We start from the raw sequence: 18,526 nt of genomic DNA on the forward strand, positions 1-18,526 counted from the left end.
TTATTGTTAGTTTTTAAAGAATTTTATTTTATGTATATGAGTACACTGTTGCTGTCTTCAGACACACCAGAAGAGGGCATCAGATCCCATTACAGATGGTTGTGAGCTACCATGTGGTTGCCAGGATTTGAACTCAGGACCTCTGGAAGAGCCGTCAGTGCTCTTAACCACTGAGCCATCTCTCCAGCCACCCATTTATCATTATTTTTATGGCAGAGATTTGGATGGAGAGCACTAGAGTGCTGAGGAAAGAAAACCCACTGCTGAGGGAGGATCCCAGCTCTCCTATCTGTATCTGAGGAGACTCAATCCAGAAATGCTCGCAGGACATGTCCCAGGTCACACAGAAAGTGAACCAAACAACCAGACAACAACAAGAAGCAGCCAAGATTCCGCCCTAGGGACGTTACACCTATTCCAGGGCTGCATCTTGCCTTAAGGGCATAGCAAGCCACCCCAGCCTCTCACTCTATGAAGAACCCAGTCAGTTTGGAAGCTGCCTGTAGCATGTGGGGTTTGTCAGGGCCAGTATGCTGGGCAGACCTAACATCGCCCAGAGCCAAAGCTTTGGGCCAGGGTTCCACAGGATTCGTTTTTTTCTTTTGTCTTGTCCTTGAGATATGGTCTCGCTATGTTGTCTCTGGCTGTCCTGAAACTCTCTCTGTGGACCAAGCTGAGCATAAACTCGCAGAGATCCGCCTGCCTCTGCCTCCTGAGTGCTGGGATTAAAGGCATGAGCCACCACACTCAGCTTTCCAGGGCTTCTTCACGACTGCGAGGCTTGATTTGGGGTTCATGGTGAGACCAGATTCTAAGGCTGTCATTTTGAAGTAGGAAGCAGTGGGATGTCACATCCTATCTCTTGTTCCGATCATTGCAACATAGTAGCCCCTTTTCTCCCTCCTTCCCTTCTTCTATCCCTCTTTCTCTCTTGCTCTAGGCTTCCTCCTCTTTCCCATATTCCTTTTCCCATTCTTTCCATCCAGACCCCTCCCCTCATGCCCCTTTCTTCTTCTTGTCTTTTTCTATCTTCCTTCAGTCTCTTCCGTTCCTCATCCCTTCACCCCTCGCCCTTCTCCAAATACAAAAGGCACCCCAGTTCTGGGGAGCAACGTTGTTCCCTGTTCCACTATCAGATGGGAGGGCCCCAAATGGCAGCCCGAACCTCATCGAGGTCCTGCTGTGCCACTGCTGCGGGGGGTGGGGCCGGGGCTGCACAGGCGGGCTGCCCTGAATGACAAGAGGGGATATTGATCGCATTCTGAACTCAGCCCAGCAGATAGAAGGTAATTAATGACTCCATTTGCCTCAGTACCGGGGAGAACAATTGAGTTTGCAACTGCAGCAACTGGCAGCTGGGGAGACTGGGGGGCGAGCTGGTGGTGAGCCCTCTGCGGGGAAGGGTGTGGAGGATATGAGGCAGAGGATCAAACATGGTGCTCCTTCCCCAACCTCTGTTCGGATTTCTTCCACACTCTACTCTCCTTTCCTCCTAGACAAACTCTTGAGGTCATTCTGGTGGCTAAAGTTTGGCTTTCTCTGGGGACTGCTTCTTGCCAGCCCTGGGATCTTGTGCATATTTTGAACTTTTCCAGAGCTGTTTCCTCGTTAGTAAAGTTGAATAGACAGGACCTCTTTCTCAGGTGTTCTGTGGGGGGTTAGAGGCAGGATGTGACAAGCACCTTGAGTCTGCCAAGAAGGCAGGACATGAGCGAGCGGTAAAAGGTGGCTACAATGAGAATGGCCAGAAGATTTGACTTCTTAGGAAGTAGAGGATTCTGGCTTCAGATCCAGGCTCTCTACGTAAGCTATATGATGTTAGACAAACCAACTTGCTCTCTGAGACTTGTTTCTTTATCTGAAAAACGATGGTGATGATGATGATGATGATGATGATGATGATGATGATGATGATGACAGCAAGAACTACTAAAGTTGAACAGGTTTAATAGGCGTAAGTGAAAGCATACTGTTGGTTTCCCATGACCTGTGCACCTTTGTGTTTGGGCTTAGAGAACTAAGGCTCAGTGCTAGAATGCATGCGAGCCTATGCGAGGCCCGGCGTTTGAGCATTACCATTAGAAGGAAAAAAAATTCATACTGAGGTTGATAATAGTTTTATTCTATGTTAAAATTTTTCTTGGAGGTTGGAGAGATGGCTTACTGGTTAAGATCATGTACTCTTCTTATAGAGGACCAGAGTTCAATTCCCAGCACCCAAACTGACCTCTCACAACTGCCTGTAACTCTAGCTTCGGGGAGATCCAATGCCTGCAGTTTGCACGCCCATACTCTCAAACAGAAAAATAAAAAACCCTCGTGCATACATAGCATTAAAAATAAAAATGATTTTGAAAACTCATTTTAGCCTACTCCCAAAACCACCACCACCACCTCCTCTTCCTCCTCTTCTTCCTCCTCCTCCTCCTCTTCTTCTTCCTCCTCCTCCTCCTCCTCTTCCTCCTCTTCTTCTTCCTCCTCCTCCTCCTCTTCCTCCTCTTCCTCCTTTTCTTCCTCCTCCTCCTCTTCCTCCTCCTCCTCCTCTTCCTCCTCCTCTTCCTCCTCTTCTTCCTCTTCCTCCTCTTCTTCTTCCTCTTCCTCCTCCTCTTCCTCCTCCTCTTCCTCCTCTTCTTCCTCCTGTTCCTCCTCCTCTTTTCCTTTCTCCTCCTTCTCTTCCTCCCTCTTTTTGGTGAGTGCATAGCCCCATCTATTTCTTCTTGGTGACTTCCCATTCACCAAGCTGCTGAGACCTAACCGGAAAGGCCCGCTGTGATTGGCCAGATTGAGGGTTCTGGCCTGGGGTAAGGTATGGGATTCAGGGGCTGCTCCAGGAACAGATGGGGTGGGCAGTGTTGAGGAAACAAGATTTTCAGGAGGTGTCAGATGGAGCAGTAAGATATTTTCCTTCTTTCTTTCCTTTTTGCAATACCGTGTGTGTGGATGTGTGCACGTGCGTGCATGCATGCGTGGTTGAGTGTGTGTGTTCACGTGAAATTGAACCCAGAGCCTTGAGTACGTGCTCTATCCCTGAACTCCCCTGCTTGTCCTGAGATGTTTTAAATAAAGATTCTAGAAGTAATAAGTGCCCAAGACAGCATAGGGAAGCATAGACAGACAGAAGGTAAATTTGCTTATGGTCAGGAAGTAGCTACTGTGGCCATGCTGGGGACAGCATTTCCAGCAAAGATGACCCTTCTGTATTCATGGTTGTCCTTCTTTTCATGGAGGCCGGGCTTTCTGCTGTGGAACTGATTGGGCGTAACTGTCAATCACTTTAGCCTATAGCTAAGCTGTTTGCTGAGTGACTTTCTTGTGCTGGGCTCCCTGGTGCATATGCCCTGAAGCTGGCCTCCTGCCTTTATGGATTCTGCACTTCAGGGACTCTGAACCTTAGTTTCCTCAGACATTGAAGGGGGTTACAGTTCCTACCAAGGTTGGAAAGTTGTTTGGAGGGCCAAATAACTCCAGATCCGTGAAGACTTTGTGTCAGGGGTTCAATAAATAAGGAGTCAGAGAAGATAATATGGGCCTAATTAATTCATCTATAGCTTGTCTGTGCTCTATAAAGGACTTGCGGCGAGCCCATCCACTTTGAGAAGAATCACACTATAGTAGAAAGAGCTCTACAATAGCCACAGGCTTAAAAGTGCTGCTGCCCAGTCATGAGATCCGGGAGAACTGGCCTCTTTCCTCCCACTCACCCAACTAGGTTCTACAACCATAACACAATAAATTTAGTACCCTGATCATCTGGGCAGTCTATGCTTAGTCAACACATAGCACGGGGGTTAGTCCCACTGTAGGGGAAAAGCTAGCAGAGAACTGCAGAAGAACCCTGAGTAGGGCCAAGTGGTTCTCAGCTGGGTTTAGGCTACAGAATAAAGTAATTTAGGAGGCAAGCTCTCATGTCAGAACTGAACCAAAATCCTGACTGTCATTTACTGGGAGTGTGTTCTTTAACCAGCTACTTAACATCTTTGGTCTTGGTTTCCTTATACATAAAGTACGTACCACAGTATTTATTTCACAGTGTCGTTGGAGGGGTTATTAAATGAGTTCTGTAGATTAGAAGCTTTGCTTCTTAGTTCTTTTGAGACAGGGTCTTACTAGACAGCCCCTACTAGTTTGGACTCACAATATCCCTTGCTTTAACCTCCTAAATTCTGAGCTTCAGGCATGTGCCGCCAGGTACAGCTTTAGAATTCTTTCTGTTACTTTGTTACTTTGCTTGCTTGTTTTACGGTACTGGAGATTGGACACAAATATACTATGTAATGCTCCCTCTGAGCCACATCCTTAGTCCAAAGTGCCCTTGATCATTGTATGGTGCTAGGGTGTCTGGCAGGGACTAGGGGAAAGCAGGATTGAATCCACCATCAGTAGTGACTATTAGCCCAGTACATGGGTACTGAGAGGGACTTAATAAGCCTATAGCAACCATATCTGCCAACTTTTCTTTAAAAGAGTTTTCTAAGTAGGGATTGTTCCAGAAAGTTTAGAAGACACAGACACTTTACTCCATCTGGCCAAATGTAGACTCTGAGCCCTGTCCTGGGGCAGCTTCTGGCACCTGCTTTGGGGTGCAGCTCTGTTTCCAAGGCTAAGTACCCCTGGTACCGGAAACAGTGTTTTCTGTTAGCTTTGTATGGGCGGTGTTGCTGAGGTAGGAAGAGTTTCCAGGGAATCTGAGTTGAGGTTGCTAGAATCTAACAGGCCATTGAGCTGACCAGAAGTGACTGGGTGTACTTGTGTTGGACCAATCAGGTTTTGGCCAGTCTAGAAAATTTCTGCCAGGGGTCTCATACTGAATACCACCTGGGAGAGTCTCATCCACTCATCAGTCGGCTAGTCACTTATTTAGTGAGTACCTGCTATGTATCATGCCTAGCACAGACTTACAGACATGCATCAGTCATGGTTCCTGCACACAGGGGCTCAGAACCTGGCTTCTTAGGTGGGGAATTGTCTTTGTAATTGATGCTACCTGACTACATTCACGTGTTTCCTCCCCCTCACTCGGAAACCTAGATCAGGACTCAATTTTGCCTCTGCCAGTAGGTTTGAAGCGTTGCCAGATAGCCCTTCAAGCTGTGGCTGGTCCTTGCCGCTCTCCAGACTGCGTGAGCATTTTTTCTGCCACCTCTGGGAGGGCGAGCACTGCCAACCACTTTGCTTTACGCCCCTCTCCCACACTTCTTCCATGGTTTCTCTTCTTCCTCTACTCTCTTCTTTTCCTCCTCCTTCCTAGTCCTCCAGCTCACCCTCTGCTAGCCCCAGGTTGCTCTCCACAGTTGAACACCCAGCCATGACACTAGGTCCTGTCCTTCTGCCAAGTGTTCCCACCTTGGCCAGTGCCTCCCAGGTGCTAGCATGGAAGGTTTCTTCCTTTTCCCTCTCACTCCTTCTATCTGGCCTTCCTTGACTTCCTTCTTCCAGAAGCTTCTCCCTCCTCCTTGTACCTTCCTGGCCCCTCCAACTTCCTTCCCTTGTTTTTGCCTGCCCTCTCTGCCTTAGCTCCTCCCCCTTTCCTCACTCCCAAAGGAAGGGAACCATCTCTGTCATAGAGCATGAGCAGAACTGTGGCTAGGTTGGGAGTCAGATGGATGTCTCCCTGTCTCCTCACCGGTAGTGGTGCTCTCTGCCTTTTTTCTGCCTTGTGGTTCACTTACTGACACTCCCACCTACCTCATCCCTGCCGCCCCACCCTGTTCTCCTGCCCTGATTCCCTCTACCTTACTCCTTGATACTTGTCAAAATCCCACCTTTCTTTCCACTTGGGAATGGCCTCAGGACTTCTTTAGCCAGAGGTCAGTGTTCTCTGCAAGCTTGGTGGCCCTGTGCCACTAACATTTTCTAACTACCAGTCTCCCCTGCCCCACCACCCCGCCACCTTCCTCTGCCTCTGCCTCCCAGCGCCACCTCTCCCAGCAGAGGGCTTCCTTTTTCCTTCCCTTCCAGCCCTCCCCCGGCTTTCCACCGCTGCCGCCTCTGTAACCTGTCTTACCACCAAGGGCCTGTGTGTACAGAAAAATAAATAAATAAAAAGGTCAGCGAGTGGAGGGAGCAGCAATAACCCCTAAAACAGTACTATCAGTGGAACATGATTGATCAATTGAATTCCATAGCGGCTGAAAAATGTGGGATTAAGTAGTGTATTATACGCACAATGAGTTGAGGCATGATGTTCATTTCAAGTTCATTTCGCCGGCCTCTGCCACCAGATCAGGCAATCAATAGGGGCAGCAGATATCATATATCACCTCTCTGCGGGCTGGGGAGAGAGCACCATAATCTCTCGCAAATTTAGAGTGACAGATTTGTCAAGATCTGAAGGGCCCCTGAATAAATGAAGGCAAAGAGACTCCTCCAGCCAGTGACCTGAGGACAAAGCTTTAGTTCAGCTCTCTCTCTCTCACACTCACACACACACACACACACACACACACACACACACACACACACACACAGGGTCACAGGGTGAGGCAAACCACACACAGGCATGTACACAAATCCACACAGAGGCATAAAAAGCGTCTTGCCACACGCGTGTGCTCACACACACACATATCTGAATGCAGGCTCACAGACAAGTGTACTTTCTGCTCCTTAGGGCCCATTCGGCAAGAGCATAAGATACAAAGACCCTTGATTCTACTTTCCCTCGGCCCTAGCAGCAGGGCATTCTCCCAGAAGGAAGGAGGGTTGCAAGCAGAGACAGTTAGGCACAATGGGACATGTAGACAGTGACAGGCCATGGGGGTAGGGAGATGTGCATCCTGGAAGGGGGGGGGGCTTGTGGGAGAAGGGGAACATGGGCTCACATTGCTCATGTGGCCACGTTCTTGTACAAAGATTCTTATTGTCGTTTAAACTCACCCAGACCCCTTTTTATCCAGATGTTTATTACTTGCATATGCACATGCATAGAGAACACTCACACAAAGGGGAAAATAAGTATACTCTATTCCAGTTCCACCGACAGGCCCACTAACGGTTCTAGAACCATGCAGAAAAAAATACAAGTAAGAGACCTGGTAGTTCCATCCATAGGAACATAGGAATGTCAAGACAGCCTCTACCTACTTCAAGCTGGTCTTAGTGTCTGTCTTTGTCTGTCTCTCTGTCTCTGCCTCTCTGTCTCTCTCATTCTCTGCCTCTGTGTGTGTCTCTCTCCATATTTTCTCTTTCTACCTCTCCCCCCACCACACACACACACACACACACACACACACACACACACACACACACACACACTTCCCTTTTGGAAAGCAGTGCCTTTCGCTCCTTCTGAGAGGCCAGCGAGGGAGGATAGCTGTAGACTGAGGTTAATCAATATGTAATACTTTCTATGGTCTCCCAAATGATACCATACAGTGTTACTGTATATAATGCAATATTGATTATATCATATCATATAATCACCTATAAACTGATATATATAACAGTCCCAGAGGAACACCCTGGGGCCTAGAGCACAGGCTGGCCCCAGGCTCAAGGATCCCTAGCTTGTCATGGGCTGAAGGAAGCCAAGAAATCGTAAGCTGGGTCTGGGACCAGCAGAGTTGCAAAGTGAGGGTCCAGAGAGGCTGTAGGGCAGACTCTGTCCTCAGAATACTCTAAAAACTCCAAGTGGCCCAACACTGTGGGGGAGGGGTTAGGGACAGAGGAAACAGAGACAAACAAGGTAATGCGTGGCCAAAGTGGAGATTTAGAGACTGGACTACCTTCTGGCCGGAAGCAGACTCTAGTGGTGACCAGCCCTATCTCCATGGAGCAAGTCTTGACTCCTGGTGGAAACCTAATGGAAGAGCCGGGTGCTCCAGGAGCTGGCTCCTACCGAGCCTGAGCCTGAGCCTGAGCCTGAGCCTGACCTGAGCCTGACCTGAGCCTGAGCTGTCCAGGGGAGAAAGATAGCCGGGTCCTAGCTGCCTGCATGCTTTCTGAGGTCTGACCATGTGGATGCCCAAGCAGCCCCTACGATCGACTCCTCTTTCCTCCTGCTCTGTGTCCAGCCCAACCCGTGTACCTCAGCTTCTCTCTCAGGGGCCCTCTCCCCAGGAGTAGTTAATGACTTTACCCAGACTCCGTGTTATACTTAGCTTAGAAATTTGATGATTTTCAATCCTTGGAATCTGTGGAACTGAAATTTATCTGAACCCAGTTCAATTCTCCACAGTAATGCATGTCTGAGAACCCAGCCTCTCACCTAGTATGACTCAGGCTGGGGGATGGGAGAGGCCCCGGGAAAGAAAACCTTGGAGATAGCCTCATGGGACCTCCTACCTCCATTTCTGCCCAGTCCTTGCCTACCCTGCTACGATCTCCCTTCTTTCTCTCTCCTCAGCTCTTTCAGAGTTCTGGCTTCTTCACCCAGTCTCTGAGGAAGGGCCAACCCTCTAGGCCTTTAGGCCTAGGGCTCTAGCTCCCTCTAGCTTGTGAGCTAGAAGAAAGGGATCCTAACAGGGGCACAGAGACACAGGGACCAGAGCCAAGTACCCAACCCTTCGCCCACTACTGCCTTCCTTACTTCTGTTGGCCTGGTGCTCATGACCTAAGTGTCTGTGTGTTTCTCAGATGTGTCCGAGGGCTCTGTCCCTAATGGAGACTCCCAGAGTGGTGTGGACAGTTTGCGGAAGCACCTGCGAGCCGACACCTTCACCCAGCAGCAGCTGGAAGCTTTGGATCGAGTCTTTGAGCGTCCTTCCTATCCCGATGTCTTCCAAGCATCAGAGCACATCAAATCAGAACAGGTGAGAGGGGAACTTGCTGCCCACCCAGAACAGAAAAGAACTGGGCAGAGCAAGGCCCTCTCACACCAGCAGCTACCGCATATGCACCACAGGAACACGGCCACACAGACAGACGTTAAAGCATAGTTAAGAAAAATAATTTCAGTACACAGTCATTTAAAATGATAAGCTATGGATGAAAACATAAATGCTGTCCCTATTTAGGGTTTCCAATTCCTGATGAAGGGCACTGTGGCATCCCTCAGTCCCCCACCCTCACCCAGCTCTGGCATTCTGTGACCCGAGTATGGGATAGTCTGAAATATCCTCTTGCTATGACCCTTGCCCAGGCCCCACCAGGTCCCACAGAAAGTCTGTGAAAAATCCTCTTGCCCAGTGTCAGAAAGAAAACCCATCCGTGCCTGCCTGCTTGTCCCTGCTGCATCCATCCAATGTGAACCCAGGCTGGCTGACAGCCGTCTCAGCCACCCACGAGTCTCACAGACACAGAAGAGCACAAAGCACACAACATGGGCCGTAGCATGCACTACATCAGAGAAACACACCACTCAGAAGCATAGCCCCTAAAGCCTTCACATCTCAGGGCTAGCAAGATGGTTCAGTGGTTAATGGCACTTTTCCACCCAACACTGCAGCCCAACGGCCATGTAAAGGTGTGGGGAGAACTATGTCCACAGAGTTGTCCCCGGGCTTTCACACATGTGCCACGGCATGCCCTATTCCCCATGCAATAATATTGTGCTTAGTAACCCTCAAGCACGTGCCTCCATCTATACACCAATGTAGCCCCCAACCAGCCCACAAATATGGCCTAGGTCAGGCCTCCAACTGCAGCACAGTACAGCCTGTACTGTACTGTACACGCGCACATACACACACACCACACACACACACACACACACACACACACACACACGCACTTATACTGGCTTTGCCTCAGGCCCCACACAGCATAGTTGCACTCTAAGATTTCAACAGCCCCTAGCCTCTCGCCTTTCTCTCCACCCGTCCTTTTATCCCATAAGCTGTTTGTCTTCATAAAACAAAAATCAAAAGTCTTTTTAAGGTGCCCTGAGCCATAAACCAACAAAGGAGGAGCTGGCCAAGGCGGGCGGCTCGGTGCACCCTCCCCAAGTCCCTGGCTGTATTACAATGAATAACCTTTATTTACTTTCATTAGACTATTAAACACCAGCACAGTCATTTTTCCCCCTGAAACTCGGAGCAGGGCCCATAAAGCAAATCCGAAGCCTAATTGAGTTCATTTTAATTTCTCTCCGATCACAGCGAATTACTCTGGTGATAAATCAGGGGGCAGCTTCACCCCCAGTAGAAGGCCTAATTTGCAGCTAATTACAAAACTGATTTCTACAGGAAGATCAATACGAGAAGGAATTGGAAATGACGAGGCAATCCCGTCCAGCCAAGGCGGGGAGGTGGTCCGCTGGGGGGGCCAGGAAGCGGAAGGGAAAAAAACGGACCCGAAAGAGCAGAAAATCAGTTTTAATTTAACGTAATATTAATCAGAGCAACTTTTCCTGCTTTGTGCAGGCTCCTGGACTGCCCGGCTCCGGGGTCTGGCTTGGTGGTGGTTGCAATAAAAAGGCAATTACCCAAGTGTTTCGGGCAGGACACCCTTTCAGAGTCAATGGCTGGCCCCCTCCTACCCTTCTGTTAGCCATGTGGACTCTCCCCCTCCCCAATTTCATACCCCAGTGCACAGGCAGAGAGCAAGGGGCCCATGGGGCTGTCTTTGTTTGTTTTTTAAAAAGGGGTGCCCATACCCCATCAGCCAACACAGCAGTGCCAGGCTGGAGGCCCCACTAGGTCCTTCCCCCAACTACTAACTCAGCCATGTGCCAGGGTCCATCTCTGCCCACCGGGGTTCCCACTTAGAGGAACTTGAGTACCCATACTTCCCAGCTAGGGGATCCCCATTGCTGTATGCCCTCCTGGAGCTTCTTAGGCAAAAGATGAGGATGATAATGCTTTGGGGATGTTGGGTAGTCCACTCCCAGTGTACAGACCGCATCTACACTCACCATGTCAGGTCTACCCCCACTCTCACCGAATTCACTCTCCCTACTCAGGGAGCCCCTCCCCATCTCACTGCCCCACCCAGCCATCTCCTTCCACCCCATCTGGGAGGGCTCCGGGGTCCTCCTCTCCATCTGCACACTGCATCGTTCCGTGTACACGCATCAATAGATAGCTGTCGCTTTTCTCTCTCCTCCCAGGGGAATGAATACTCTCTCCCAGCCCTGACCCCTGGGCTTGATGAAGTCAAGTCCAGTCTATCTGCATCTACCAACCCTGAGCTGGGCAGCAATGTGTCAGGCACACAGACGTACCCCGTCGTGACCGGTAAGGTGGCTTCCATTAGGGTGGGGGCGCTGCTTTCAGTGGGGTGCCTCAGTCTCTGCCATCTGGGCCCCAATGTGACAAGTGGGCCCCCTGCCATGGTATCTGCAGAATGAGAGAGAGAAGGAGAGAGGGAGAGTCTTCTTGAACAGATGTGCGCCGATATAGGGATAGAAACATTGTGGTCAGAGTTCTCCCTGATATAGGAATAGAAACATTGTGGTCAGAGTTCTCGGCTTCAGCCTGAAAAGGTGGGAGCTAGGAGCCAGCTGCTGGCTCTCTCTGCCCTTGTCTCCTCTCTCCCCAGCTGTCTGCTGAGGACCTGTGTAGACGAATGTTAAGGCAAATAGGGCAGCTGGGGAAAGTGGCTCAGAGGTTCCAGGTCTCTAGCCTTTATACTCCTCTGTCTCCAAGAGTGCTGCAGACCTTGCTTTCCTCTCTCCAGGCAGCTTGTTTAGCTGTGGCCTTGGACCTGAGGATATGGCAACAGCCCTGCAGAGTGGAACACAGTTAGTTACTGTAGCCTCTCTACTGCTTCCTAGAGGAAGCCAATGAGAGGAAGTTGGATTCTGAGACCTGGGGAGGTCAAATGCCGGGGAAGAGGCACCCTGGCCAAACCTTCCAGGGATGGGGGCTTGGAGGTACCTGGAGTGGCCATGCAGGGGAGATCTGACAGACGATGCTTCTGATGTACAGCTTCCTATGCCGGCCTCAGAAGGTCCCTGGCACCGTGGAAGGGTTTCCGGGCCAGGAAAGTGTTCCAGTAAGAGAGCCACACATTGAGGTGTTATTAAAATTCACCTAATTATTCTGGAGGCACTAAAGCCAATGTGCCATTCGTACCTTGGGAGACAGGATGACTAAGAAGGGTCTCACTGGGGACTGGGAGACACTGAGGCATTACCAGGGAGTGAGCTGAGACCGTCTGGGGACAGGATGGCAGCGCTGTAGGTAGCTAGCATCACAGCCAGTGGAAAAGACAGAGAATGGGCTATAGGAGACCTCTGTGGTGATTTGTCGTGTTGGTGGCCTGGTAACTTTGTGTGGATAGGAGTATTGCTCTGGCTGAGGTGGGCTCAAAGCTTCAGGAGGCTCCAGAGAACCCTACCTTTCCCATGCTCTCCTGAAGTGATATCTTGGTACAGCCATGTCCAGCAAAAAACAGAGTCATAGTCTTTAGCTAGGAATCCGAAGAGTGACTAGGCTTTTGGGGACATCGTTAACGAGGCCCGCTGAGTCAGTTCGCAGCTTAGACCAGTGAGTGATTCTCATCTTCCTAACATTGCAGCCCTACCTTTAATACAGTTCCTCACATTGTGGTGACCTCCCCCAACTGTACACTTATTTTTGTTGCTATGCCAAAACTGTAATTTTGCCTCTGTTATGAATCGTAATATAAATATCCACATGACCCTCGGGGGGTCGCGACCCACAGGTTGAGAAACACTGCCGTAGCCTAGTTCAACAGGCCCTGGGCATGGGCCCTCTAAAGCCCCATATAGTTAGTTGCTCTCTGATCTTCCAACCCAAGCCAGGCCAGCTTTCTGGTGCAGTGGATACTTCTCAAAAGTGGTGAAACAGCAAGAAGGACTTTTCTCTGTAGTCAGTGCCCGCCCGCAGTCCAGAAGGTAGGAACTTCCTGGGGATGGACACATGGCTCTTCCGGGCAGGACTCCTGCTGCAGGGGACACTGGGGGCTAATGTGGAAAAGTGCCTCCACCTTGAACAGCCCCCATCAGTCTCCCCCCCATGGCCCTGGAACGGTCCCAGCTCAGCCTGGGAACATTTCCGGCTGATCCATCTGGATCCAAGTGTGAGAAAAGTTCATTTCAGACCCAGCTTGACATTCCCAGGTGGCAAGTTAGCAGTAACATCTCAATCTGTATGCGACATTTCAATCAAGCGAGGAGTAACAAAAGCAGAACCATTAACATTCGGAGCTGTTCACCAGTGGTAATGACGGGGAAACTCCGCTCAGAAACTGGAAATTGCCAAAAAAGAGAGAAGTGTGGAGAGGGGTGGGGGAGGGGAGCGGGGGCTGGGGGGCAGGGGATGATTTTTCCACACTTAGACCAAGATCCAGTGTTTGGATTAATAGCGCCATTACTTGAGGAAGGGCTGCAGATTATGCTCGTTCTTAAAATGTATTTTTGCTGGCAATTAAACGGCCGCAACTATTGATCTTTGTTGATTTTATGTCCTCCTAATTTGCATAATCTATTAAAGATGAATGATTCATGATGTGTTTATTAAGGGGACCAACAGAGTTTGCTGGAGGTTCTGTCAAGGTGAGAAACAGGTATTGCCCAGAGACGTCATGGGCTGTCTTGGGAACAGGTTTAGCACAGTGGCTTTGGGGCCAGGATGTGATAGGTAGCAGCATTAAGCTGGGTACCAAGGACAGACAGCACACACAAACTTGGAGTGAGTTCTTCTAGGGAGATGTTGACGTCTGGGAGAACAGGGCTCCAAGCAGGCTGAGGAGGGGGTAGACTCTTGCTGTGTCTGCAGAAATTCTTCCCAAAGATCCCACCCCACAGAATCTCACTCTGTAGTCCAGTCTGACCACTCGCAGCTATCCAGGTACCCCACAGCCTCCCAAGCGCTTCGGTTAAGAAGGGTGAACCACTGTGTCCCACTCACAAGCCTCCTTTAAACGCTTGTTTCATTTGAGACTAGCAAGGGCTTTGGAGGAGGAAGAGAGGGGTATTTAGGTGAGTGCAGGGCCACCGTGCTCTTAGAACCTTGGATGTGCCAAGACATTCCACAAGTCCCCCAGGTACCCAGCCCATCCTCTTCCCTAAAAGCCAAACCCCAAAGAATGGGTCTTAAGAAGGCTGGCTGGGGAGGCCTTGGCTCAACCTGAGAAGCCAGACCTTATTTATATTCCTGCCATCTCCTGGCGCTAGAGGCTGATTTCAAACTTCACCAGCCACTTGATACAGCTGTTCCACAAGGTCAGGACTGAGAGGAGACAGGAGCCTGAACTGTTGTGTGGAGAGAGAGTGGGAGCCAGTCGGCCAGGACATAGCTAATCACATCTCAGGCAAGGGTGGCTGCCACAGGCTAGGACTCAGCCAGATAGGCCTCCCCACCCAGCTTCCAGCAGGGAACCAAGGCAAGACGCCGGATTTCTCAGGGTAGCGTTTGGAAGTTCGGCGGGCCGAGATTTTAATTTCACTGCATCACAACTCAGCAAGCTGCCAAGTCAAGCTGCTTATTTAAATTTATCACCCACTCTCCCCTCCGCTGCTGGGTTGCCTCAGCTCAGTCGCATCTCTTTGCTCCAGCCCACTGCTCTAGGCTGCCGGTCTGGAACAGAGCCGACTCTCAACTAAGTGATAAAGGAAATGGGACCCACTAGTTGAGAAAATGGGCCAGGGGCACTCCGGCCTCGGGCTTCCTTATGGCGGTTGCTTGGAGCTGCCTTCAACCACCTTCAAATCCTCTTCAAAGAACCCCACAGGGAAATGGCCTTAACCTTTAAGTGTTCCACAGACCCTCTGGCCTGGGACTCTGCAGAGAGGCCTCTGCTATGGCTGATTGTGGTACCATTCACTTCTTAAGTTTCCCAACACCAGGAGCAACAAGAGCTCTTCCTCCCCACGACTTCCTCTCTGGCCTTGGCCCAGGCCGCAGTGATAGGTGACCCTGCAGAGACCCTGAAACTGATGTTAGTCTGGAAGGAAGAGATGAAAACAAGGTCTAGGATCCCCAAGTCGCTGGGAGTGCTGTTGGGGGTGTTCAAGGGTGCCTTGGCTTGGGTAAAGTCTATCCAACAGTAGACGGCAAGTTTCTTCCCAGAAGCCATGGGCTGAGTTGGTGCTAAAGAGAATTGGTGCTCACAAAGCCCCAGTGCTTCCTGGAGAACCTAAGAACACACGTGTCCCCAGAGCAGCTGCATAGAGCGGGCTTCACTGGCCTCTAGTGGGCATCACTACCAAGCACTGGGCAAGCCTTGTGCGACTGCAGTTCTCGGAGGTATGAGAGGAATGACTCAGAAACAAGGGACTAAGCTTAGCACAGCAGAGGTGGGTAAAATATATCAGTGGAGCAGTTAATGCACAGCCACCCCTCTCTCTGGGGCCAGAGTCAGAGCAGGATGTAAGGTACTGTGAGCTTTTCACGGAGGTAAACCTTAGTGTAGGAATGTTGAGGTATAACGCATGCAGACAGGGCGTGTGACCTTGGACCCAAGAAAATAGAAGCAGGGCAGGGACAACATTGTCCAGGAACTGGGGAGCCACAGGCTCTCCCCCCATGACCCAGAGAAATAAAGGGGAGGGGCACATACATGTCATCACGAGAAACGGAGACTCGAAAGCCCAGATGTAGATCTAAGTTTAAGTTCATGCCATAAGTAGTTGCAGGGACCTCAAGCCAAGAAGGTACACAGAATTTTGTTCAGGGAAATAGTTCACCGTGGTGCCAGCAGGAGCGATGGCGAACCTTCTCTGTAGTGACATCTTATGATCCAAAATGCAGAGGACTCCCATTGAGAAAAACAAACAAAAAGCCACCATAGACAATGAGCTCAGCATAAAAATCCACACCCCATGTCACGCTGAGCCATGAGGGGACGTTAGCAGGAGAGTTAGCATCATCCCCCAAGAACTAGCTAGAATATCCCAGTGTGGAGATCAACTAAAGAAAAGATCCATCAGAAAGACTAGTTTTTATTTTAACCCAGATCTGGACCCAGGAGCCCTTCCCCCAGTGCTAAGCCAACCCTCAGATAATGGAGGCCCCGAAAGGTCAATGGATGAAAGGGAAGAGGGGGGAGTTTATTCCAAGCGTATCCAGATCCAGGGTCTTCTCGGTAGGGAATCATACTTGTTTTGGATAACATGGACGATGAGAGATCTTACAATCCGGACAGTGCCCTCCTCCATTGTGTGTGCGCCTGTGTATGTTGCCAGGGAAGCTTTGAAGAAACTACAACTCAGATCCATGAAGAATCTGTGGAGGGTACCCAAGAGGGGTGTGCCCAAGTCAGACAGAGGAGGTAGAAACTGTCATCTTTGATCCGAAGTGGGGAGGTTGGAGACCCCAGCTTCAGAGCTAAAGAACAGGGTGACCCTAGAGCCCTGAGGGCCAGAGAAAAACAATGCTGGGACAAACTCAGATGCCGTCCAGCTGCCTGCATGGGTTGCCTGCGTATCCGATGGATGGCAAAGTGACCCTCTGGCAGACAGAGTTGTGGACCCTGGGAAACCTCCGTCTACTCGGAGTCCTGAGCACTGCCAGGGACCCTCCCCTTTCCTGTAGTTAACAACCCCCTTCCAATACAACTGCATCCCCCCCATAAAATAAACACATAGCCATTGGCCAGCCCCTGAGGGGTAGGAGAAGGCAATAAAAGCCTCTGGAAGAGGCTGGGAGTCTCCTACTCCTGTCTATGGGCTCAAAGCCCCTGATTAGCTGGAGGAATTTAGAGCACAGAGACCAGAGTTTCCCTCCAACCTTGAAAGAAGGGGGTGAGGAAAACTCCAGACATGTGCTCCCAAGGCCACTAAGCCATGACGGAGGGCTCTCCTCTACACCTCTATTTAGGTTGGCAAGGCCCAAGGCATAGAGGTGAGGCCTCCTTTAGCTATCTCTGAGGCCTCTGGCTACATCCCTAAGGACCCCAGCCCCAGACCTCGCTGTGATTTAATTATGGAAGCATTTCCATAGCAATAAGACATTGACAGATATGCAGTGCCCTGGGCCAGCAGCTCAGGGAAGCATTGGATGAGACTCTTCCTTTTCTTTTTCTATCCATTCTACCTTTTGAGGAGAAAGATGTTAAAAAGAAGAGACGTTGACCCACTCTGGGGCTGAGGGCAGGCCAGTTTAGAGTAGAATCTAAGATGAACCATTGTAACACAGACCCATGTCTGTTCTTACCAACCATCGTGGGAATGATGGGCTGGCCTCCCCAGGGGTGAGCCTGGGCAGAAGCACACAGTCCGACAGTGGGGCCACATAGGGAGCCATGGGGGAGATGACAAGGGTTTGGGGAATCTTAGCAAACATGTTCTGTGGCCTTCTAAGCTGAGCCCGAATATGGTCCACATCATGGAGTCTTCACCACTCCTCTTTATCTCTTCTATCCGTAACCCCAAGATGCTGGGTACATCAGACACTTTTTCTTCTTCATGTACTCTCCCTAACTCATTTAGCAATAAGGGAGAACAGGCCTGTTGGAATGTTAATCAAAACATTTTCACAAACCTATGGTCTTAATTTTAAGTGCATACCTGGGTTAAGGAGGCTTTCCTGGGCTAACGCCTTGTTTTCACAATGAGGGAGGTAGGAAAAATCTTTCCCAATGCTGCCAGATGTTATTTAGAGATGCTTAGGGTAGCCCAAAGAGGGGCCTCTCAACGTTGTTTACTCTGCTCTCTGGCATTTCCTAAGAAGAGATTGCCTAAGGAAAAGACAGCTAACACAACCTTTCCTGAATGAATGACCAGAATCTTGTGAACAGTGGAGCACTAAGGAATGTCATAGGTATGGCTCAGAAATGTCTTAGTGGCCTTAAAGCCACCAAGACAGAACCAGATACCTACAAGATGACAGGAAGGCCCTCCTTAGCTGTCGCCTCAGGACAAATAAGCCAATGCCTTTTTGACCTGAGCTTTGCACCACCGCCACTGTCATTTCTGCGAGGGCTTTGCTGCCTTTAGCTTGGAATCCTCCGCTCTCCTCCCCAGTGGCGGCTGGGCTGCCTGGCAGAGGGAGAAATCCAGTGCTGTGCTCCGAAAGCAGGCAGGCGCATGCTCCAGCAGCTTAAGCGGCCGGTTTTCCTTGGGATTAGGGTTTCACTTACACAGAGCGCCTGAAAAAACGCTGCGCTTTCAGAAGGATTAGAGCTGACAATTCAGGGCTCTCCGGGAACAAAATAAAGCCAGAGAGGACCTAGGAGACCCAGAGTATCAGGAGACTGTGCAAACAGGCTTACCCCCTGGCCGCCCAGCATGAGGGTCTCTTGGCCTCTCGTGCAGTGGACTAGTAAGTCCCTGGCCCAACCTCCTGAGTGCCAGACAGCCCCTGCTTGGCTCCACTCCTCATTTAGAGTCGGAGAAAACAGTACCCGGAAGCAAGCTGAGAAGAGTATTGGAGATTTCTCTTCCAGAATCTCTACCTCTGTAAATGAGCCAAGTTTCCTTCTGGCCCTTTGAGTGTGCGGTTCTCAACAGCACTCCTAGTCTCTCAAGCTGAGGCTGCGGCTCATCCATGCATGGCCCAGCTGCGTTACGCCCCCTGTAGGTCCCTGGGCTGCAGTGCACAGCCCTATAAGGACCTTATGTGCGGAGAAGAGGTGGAAAGAGCCTGACTAGTTGTGTCCAGATGTTTGTGGTCAAGGGGCAGACCTCACTGAGTCAATGCAGATCTCGCATCTCTGCCTTCTGGGACAAAGGTTCAGCTGT

At 50.3% G+C, this 18,526-nt stretch overlaps 1 protein-coding gene across 7 annotated transcripts in view; it reads left to right on the top strand.

Annotated features, from left to right (window-relative positions):
* The window catches only part of Pax2 (paired box 2), a 91,177-nt gene that overhangs the window by 60,493 nt on the left and 12,158 nt on the right, over positions 1–18,526 (top strand). For all 7 annotated transcript variants that reach the window (XM_063287134.1, XM_039109033.2, XM_006231443.4 and 4 more), the window contains 2 exons: positions 8,575–8,750; positions 10,988–11,114. In XM_063287134.1, the coding sequence (XP_063143204.1) occupies positions 8,575–8,750; positions 10,988–11,114 (303 nt within the window). The remainder of the gene's footprint in view (positions 1–8,574; positions 8,751–10,987; positions 11,115–18,526) is intronic.

Source organism: Rattus norvegicus, chromosome 1 (genome assembly GCF_036323735.1).
Source record: "Rattus norvegicus strain BN/NHsdMcwi chromosome 1, GRCr8, whole genome shotgun sequence".
Taxonomy (NCBI): Eukaryota; Metazoa; Chordata; class Mammalia; order Rodentia; family Muridae; genus Rattus; species Rattus norvegicus.